A 7,770-nucleotide genomic window follows, 5' to 3' on the forward strand; every position below is an offset into this window, starting at 1 on the left:
CAAAATTTTTTAGTAATAAAATTGTATAATTATTAAAAAAACTATTTCAAAATTTGAATAGATTTTGTTTAATTTTGTGCATACTTTACTACCCCATTTAATGTCATATTTGAATAGATTTCCTTTAATTTTGATGCATACTTTATTACCATAATCTAAAATGTTTAACAAATTTATTAATACACATTAAATGTAATTGTCTTTGTTACATTTAACCATGAACCATGTCATCATTTTAACATGCCATATCAGATTTATTTAGTAGAATTGATGGTAGAGAGTACATGTGTTAAAATCAATTTGTAAATAATGTCTGGAATATTCTCATATGTAGTTAAAAAATCACAAACTTTTTATTTAGAAAAAGCTGCTTTAAAATTGTGCTGATGTGGATTGTTCTTTTTTTTTTTTTTTTGTAATCGTGGGGATCCGGCGACCGAAGTCAACCGACTAATCTCACGAGGCCCGCAGCAGCCACGTAATTTCCTTCCCAAGAATTAGCAGGGAGGGCCCGAATGGCCAACGCGAATCAAACCTGCGGGGAGCGTATTGAATTTTCTTCCTCAACTACCACTAGGCCAACCGCGTTGGTTAACGTGGATTGTTCTTTTGGAAAATAAACTGAAGAACTAGTAACAGAAGGCTGACGCGCTGACGTATCGGCATTTAGAGAGAGAGAAAATCTCTTTATATATGTTGTGTGGTGTCGGTCTGTGAGGAGTAGGAAATAATATACAAAATCAAAGGTTAAGAATAAAAATGGGTGAGGAGAAGAATCAGCAGCACTTCGTGCTAGTACATGGTGCATGCCACGGCGCGTGGTGCTGGAACAAGGTTAAGCCGCTTCTCGAGGCCTCCGGCCACCGCGTAACCGCCTTAGACCTAGCTGCTTCGGGTATAGACACAACCAGGTCTATCACTGAGATCTCCACATGCGAACAATACTCTGAGCCATTGATACAGCTAATCGCCTCATTACCAAGTGATGAGAAGGTTGTGCTCGTTGGTCATAGCTTTGGAGGGTTCAGCTTAGCCATGGCCATGGATAAGTTTCCAGACAAAATCTCTGTCTCAGTCTTCGTGACTGCTTTCATGCCCGATACCAAACACTCACCATCGTTCGTCGTGGATAAGGTTCGATCTGTTTAACGACCACTACTTTTTTTCCTGTTTAGAGCCAAATCTCTCAGTTGTTCAAAAAAAGAGAGAGCCAAATCTCTAAGAATTGAAATTTAAACAGAAGTAATTACGAGCTTAAATAAAAGTAATTATAACGTAGGAGCTTAAACTATCTAGAAATTAATTATTTTCATCCGCAGCACTTACTTCTATATAATTATTAGTTCTATATGTTATCTTGTGCTTATCTAAGAAATATCACTACAAGATGGGCCGGTATGACGTGGGAAATCGTCCATATGATCCATAGCTCTGATCCTAATTTTTAAACTATGAATTTTCATCATGAAACACACAAATTGTCATGAACCGTGTGAATGTCCATTAGGCCCATTAAACCTATGTTCTAGGGTTTAACCCTAGCTTTGTATCTGTACACATATATGTATTATTATCTATGGAATAATAAGATCAACCGATTTCTTATTTTTCTTTATTCACAACGCGTTATCAACACGAAACTTTGCCGTCTAACAAAACCCTAACTGGATTTATTTTCCAAAATCGCCTACATCTTAGACAATCTCTTTGTCTTCAAGATAATGGGTTACTTTTGAAATCTCGTGGTCATATGCGATGTCTCACACTTATAATCAAGATAAGTATTTTTAAATGGATTTGTCGTTCTTATATATATGATGTTAGATATATCTCCCCCATGGCCCCATCGAACGTGTATGTGGGTACAATGAGTTTAATTTCACCTATATTACTAAAAGTCCAAGTAGTGTACTTTCAAAGTGGTTAAAATTTTACCGCCGTATCTTTCTATAATTTAGTTGTTTTTAACCAGAAAGATAAATCTAAATTTTAACTCTATGATCATCACGTACAAGTTTAAACGGGATACGCCACCAGAAGCATGGTTGGGCTCGGAGTTCAAATCATATGGCTCAGACAATTCCGGTGTGTCAATGTCTTTCAGCACTGAGTTCATGAAGCACGCTCTCTATCAACTTTCTCCTGTTGAGGTAATTTGATGTATCATCATCAACATCTCATGATAAAATGATAAATACTCATGTATATGGTAATCTTGATTTAGGATATTGAGCTTGGATTGCTTTTAAAGAGGCCCGGATCATTGTTCATCAACGATTTATCCAAGGTGGAGAACTTTTCGGACAAAGGGTATGGATCTGTTCCTCGAGCTTACATTGTGTGCAAAGAGGACAAAACAATTACAAAAGAAATTCAGTGGTGGATGATCGATAATTATCCGACGAAAGTAGTGAAGGAGATGGAGGACACAGATCATATGCCAATGTTCTGCAAGCCTCAGTTACTAAGTGACTATCTCTTGGAAATCGCGGAAAAATTAGCTTAAATTATCTTGTTATGAAAATGTATTTGGATACAAATAAGTGTTGTCCTGCAAATGGGTCTTTCTAAAGATCAAGACTTTTATCGCGTTCAAATGTTTGACATAATTTAAAATAAACTTAACAGTCAATGTAGTGTTGGTTTGGCATTCTCTAGATCTAAGAGAACGACCAAAAACTAACAATCAGTATTCAGTACTATACAGAAAGTATATGTGAGAAAGTCGTCTATATAAGTGTTGAGCCAAGATGCAGAAGTATCCCATATAATAATAGGTAAGGAGTACAAGAAGCGGTTTGTCTTCGCCCATGGGCTCTGCCACGGCGCATGGACTTCTTCTTCAGTCAGAAATGTAGTACCTGGGGTAAAAAGTGATACATCATCACGGGTAAGTTAGTAATTAAAAGCATAAATGTCCTTACAGAAATCTGTCACTCTGTCCGAGCATATTGTGGGACATTCAGTTGCTCAAAATAATCATTTTAATGCTCTGTATTCTTTTAAGCATATTCTTAGAAAAATAATGCTCCGTCACTCTGTCTGAGGCTCTGAGCATATCCTAAAAAATAAGGAACACTGTAGATTAGATGCGATAAAGTTTGTGTTCTATAATGGAAATTTCTAAAATTCAAGACGTTTATTGCTTTCTATGCTTTAAAAGAGAAAAAAAAAAACTAACAGTCAATGTAGTGTTGGTTTGGCATTCTCTGGATCTCAGAGAACTAATAGTCAATGTACAAAGAGTATACGTGGGAAACTAACCGTCTAAGATTAAACCAAGATGCGGAAAGTAAAGAAGGCAATGTAGAAGGAGAACCAGAAATTTGTTATCACTTTCTTGACAAATACAATTTCGAATTTTCTATCATATATCTTGACAAAAAAAAAAAGCATTCTCACTAAAAGTAAACACAACACAAACACATACAATGATACAAAGATGGATCTTAGCTTTGCGTATAACAAACGTAAATGCAAGAAAAATATTTATAGAATATCCAAGGAGACGCTTTGTTCAGCAGACAATCAAATCACATATCTCTAAGTTTGCTGAGATTAACCGGAGATATAACTTTAGTATCACCATACAACAATTGCTTGGCGATGATAACATTTGCTGCTTCACTCGGATGATAGGGATCCCAAAACACATACTTATCCCTTTCTTCGCACAAACTCGAAGTCGGTCCGCACGGTACTATACCCGCATACTGTCCTCCATTACCGCAACAAGCCTTTGTCGCAGTTTTGAACCCTTCAAGGCATAAAACGTACGTATGTGTTAGTAATGTGTGTGTGAGTTATAGAAGAATAAAACAAAAATTTACCGTATTTTTTGTAGTTAGTAATGAGTTCCATGACCAGATCGTAGACATTTGCATGCACGAACATTGCTCCGGGAAGCTTCTTGTTTAGGTCCTCCAATAAACTCTTTAGTCGAACGTTGTATTGATTTGCTAGCTTATTAGCCAAGTCCACACACTCGTCTTCGTTTAATTGATTAATGGTTTTCTGGTACGGTATGCATCCGATCGGTCCAACGTTCCCGATCACAAACTTTCTCGCATCCAATTGATACAACCTCTTCATTGTAACCATAAAGATTCATTAACTGTAAGCTTATAACGTATGACTCAAAAGGTAACAAAACTATCTGTTGGTTTTGCTTACGGTTAGTTGGTCGCGTAGATGATCAAGCATGTCGTTAATAAAGATATCAGGAGTTTCCGTGAGACGTGTTCCGACGGAGAGAAGTGGGAATAGATAGTTGTTGAGGAAGTCGTTGGCTCCGATAGTGATTGAGAATATTGATTTCTTGCTTATATACTCTTTTGCTTTGTCCTTTCCAAGTAGGTCATCAAATTGTTTTCGTGTGGTGTTGAAGAAATCGACTTGTACATCCATACCTAACCTATTCACCTACCAAATATTTACATTTTACCCACAAAGTTAAAGCTCTAAAATACATTTTTAACATATTATCAAATCCAGATGACTAAAACTTACAAAGATTCTCCCGGTTGCATTCATGATTCCTCCTCCTCCAGACGCGTAATTCACTCCGGCTAATAAAGCTTTTCCGGTAGCGTTTGGTGCTAAGAACGGGATCGCATAGTTCGCTGACCCTAACTCTTCCCCTGAAATATCATAAATCAAACCGTTCATATAGAATAGAGCAAATAAACATCAATATCATATATATTAATGATGTATGCCACATTTCATTTACTATATACTAGATTAAGACTTGCGTGAGATGAATATCGTATATATATAAATTATTTTACATATTATATGTTTTTTTAACATATTATAAATATTGGATAATAAAAAATCAATAACTATTACGTATATAATTAAATTGGTGTGAATACGTAAATAAATTTTATTAATCCAAACAATCATTTCTTCTATTTTATATTTATATAATTAAATTTACATAATATATACATAGATAAATAGTATATTTTTAATATTGATATATTGTTAAATGATGAGTTCTACTTATTTGTATCTTTTATAACAAAAAAATTAAATCGCTGATAACAAATTTTCACTGTGCAATATTTTTGAAAGTTTTAGTAATTTATATTTTTTATAAACATTTAATGCAAATTTTAAATTTTAAATATTAAGTTGTCAGTATTTGTTTAAAGATTTTATCAGAAAAAAATTGTTCAAAGCAAAATTTAAAATTAAAATCTTTATGTATTTTCTATGGTATATATTTTAATTAAAAGATATTAATATATATGAAACTTTCTACTTACATGATTTTGTAATAATTTGTATATTGTCATAAAAAAAAATTAAATCATGGATCATAAAAATTTCAATGTGAGATTTTTTATAAAGTTCAAAATATAACATATACGGAAAAATCTAAATTTATATTATATTGTTAATGTGATTGTTTAATTTATTTTAATAACTTAAAGTTAAACAAAAATGATAGAGAATACACTAATTTGTATCAAATCTTTATTATTCAAAATCATTAATTGTCATATATACTTTAGTCATGTTAGGCAATTCCGTAAATTTTTATTTAAGGAAATAATTGAGAATATTAATAATTAATTTATGGTTAGTTTAATAAAAATCTTATTATATATTTAGAAAAACCAACTTATTTTTCTAAGAATTTTAAAAATCATTACACGTGTCTACCTCAAATATTGTAATGATTCTTTTTTAATATAGAGGGATATGCGTTACCGAATATAGATAGCTGTACGTACCAACGATGTCACCAATGGTCCGGCCATTAGTAAACCGACCGGTAGGGTTTCCTCCGGAGGCTTTGAAATCGATACCATTAGGCTTCATATTGGCCCTAGATAAGGTCGGTAGATAATTATTGTTTCCGGCATCGACTAGAGAATCTCCAAATATAAACGAAGCTCCTAATCCGCCATTTTTGTTATTATTATTGGAAACTCCACGACCAGCAGCTTCCACTAGAGCAGTGAGAGTTAAGAGGAAGGAGAACAAGAAGATAGTCACGTCCATATCTCTTCTTGGACTACAAGCTTTTGTGGCCATTTCTCACGATTTTGAGAAGTTTAGGTGCTTCTGTATGGAATTTATATTATAAAAGATGGGGTTGGGATCGAAAGGAAACTTGTGAGATTGTGCTTCAAGATTTTTCAAGTGGTGGTTCATCAACGTGGACTAATTTTTCCTTTTGCTTGTGAACCATTGATTCGTTGGACGCTTGAGATCTCCGGATATAGAGTCACATCTAATCCAAGTAGTTCACATTTGTTGGATAAATAAAATATCAGTTTCCAAGAAGAAAAGTAATTACTGATGCACATCATTCCAAAAAATTATTTATTACTACTTTTTACTACCTCTTCCGTTTCTGAAAATAAGATGTTTTAGATTTTTTTCTTGTTCCACAAAGATAGTTTTTCTATATTGTTAAGATACCTTTTTATACTTTTGAGGAACATTAATTGAGAATATTTGAATTGATTAAATTTTATTGGTGGAAAGTTATTGGAAAGTATATAATAAAGTACAAAATAAATTAAATTATAAATATTTATTAAATTTTTAATAAGCGTGTATATTCTAGAAAATCTTAGAAGAGAGAGAGAGAGAGAGAGTAGTTTTTACAATCAAAATTAAAATACAAGTAGTATATTTTATTACTACTTTTTTATTCATATATATATGTAAACCGTAACAAAATTGAGGTAGAAGTGGAGAAAAGTTACAAAAAGATTTGTAGAGAAAGAGACCGTGTGTCAAATATTTAAGTAAATAATTTTAAATACAGCTATGTTTTAGTTTTTTATCGTATACTATTTCAGTATTTTGCAGTAAATGAGAGAATTTTCCTCCAAAAGAGATTAGGTGTTAATTTGGTCAAGAAGGTGAGACTCATTTTTTGGGAACTTCTCTCAAGAAGTTGAAACTTTATCACTCATTTGTAATCTGCAGAAAGTAGCTATAGCAAGTATCTTTTACAACTTTCCATTGTAGGAAGTATCGTTTACAACTTTCCATATTCCCAGCTGATATTGCAATTAGAAAAAAAAAGATTTTAACTTCTACTTAAGACCTATCACATATTTTTTTTTTAGATATGCAATTGCAGGGGTGTATTGCTTCACTACTGTGATTTGAATACTGTATATTCAATTAAACATCCGACCGTTGCTGCAAAATCCACTAAAATTGCATATATTTTTTAAACAATTCTCCTAAACAGAGATAAATTAATATTTTAATTTTAAAATTTGCATTGAATTTTTTAAAATAACTATAAATTACTAAAAAAGTTAAAAGTTACGCACACTGAAAATTTTGTGATACAACATTTTAATTTTGTGTTATATCAAAGATACAAATATCATAAAATCATTCTATATGTATTTATATTGATATCATTTAAATTTAATTATAATATTATATCAACATATAAAATTAATAAATATGACTGTTTTAATTAATTTATCATAAAATGATTTTAAGTAAACAAAGAGTGATTGTTTTGATTTATGACTTGCTCCAATTAAACTATAAACACAATAATTATTAGCTTCTCAATTATTTAATATATGTTTATTATTTTATTATTTCATAATATGTAAATAAACACAAAATAAATAATAATATATAAAGTAATTTTTATACACAATGATCATTCCAACGAATATACAATTTTGTAATTATAAATATATTGATAACCAATTATAAACAATTATTTATAAGTTTTCGTGGTTCACCTTGTTTACAACTCTTTGATTATATGGT

At 31.8% G+C, this 7,770-nt stretch overlaps 2 protein-coding genes across 2 annotated transcripts; one reads left to right on the forward strand and one right to left on the reverse strand.

Moving 5' to 3' along the window:
* The first annotated feature begins 627 nt into the window (after positions 1-627).
* LOC106307186 (methylesterase 2-like) lies at positions 628-2,632 on the forward strand. Its single transcript, XM_013744061.1, has 3 exons — positions 628-1,134; positions 2,016-2,150; positions 2,225-2,632. The coding sequence occupies exons 1-3, from the start codon at positions 760-762 to the stop codon at positions 2,504-2,506; spliced, it is 792 nt and encodes a 263-aa protein (XP_013599515.1). The 5' UTR covers positions 628-759; the 3' UTR covers positions 2,507-2,632.
* Positions 2,633-3,376: 744 nt separating this feature from the next.
* Positions 3,377-6,134, reverse strand: LOC106310055 (GDSL esterase/lipase At2g23540-like). Its single transcript, XM_013747247.1, has 5 exons — positions 5,745-6,134; positions 4,510-4,640; positions 4,174-4,422; positions 3,831-4,086; positions 3,377-3,757 (listed from the first exon to the last, which is right to left on the reverse strand). The coding sequence occupies exons 1-5, from the start codon at positions 6,046-6,048 to the stop codon at positions 3,534-3,536; spliced, it is 1,164 nt and encodes a 387-aa protein (XP_013602701.1). The 5' UTR covers positions 6,049-6,134; the 3' UTR covers positions 3,377-3,533.
* Positions 6,135-7,770: the final 1,636 nt, after the last annotated feature.

The sequence above is a fragment of the Brassica oleracea genome, chromosome C8, assembly GCF_000695525.1.
Source record: "Brassica oleracea var. oleracea cultivar TO1000 chromosome C8, BOL, whole genome shotgun sequence".
Taxonomy (NCBI): Eukaryota; Viridiplantae; Streptophyta; class Magnoliopsida; order Brassicales; family Brassicaceae; genus Brassica; species Brassica oleracea.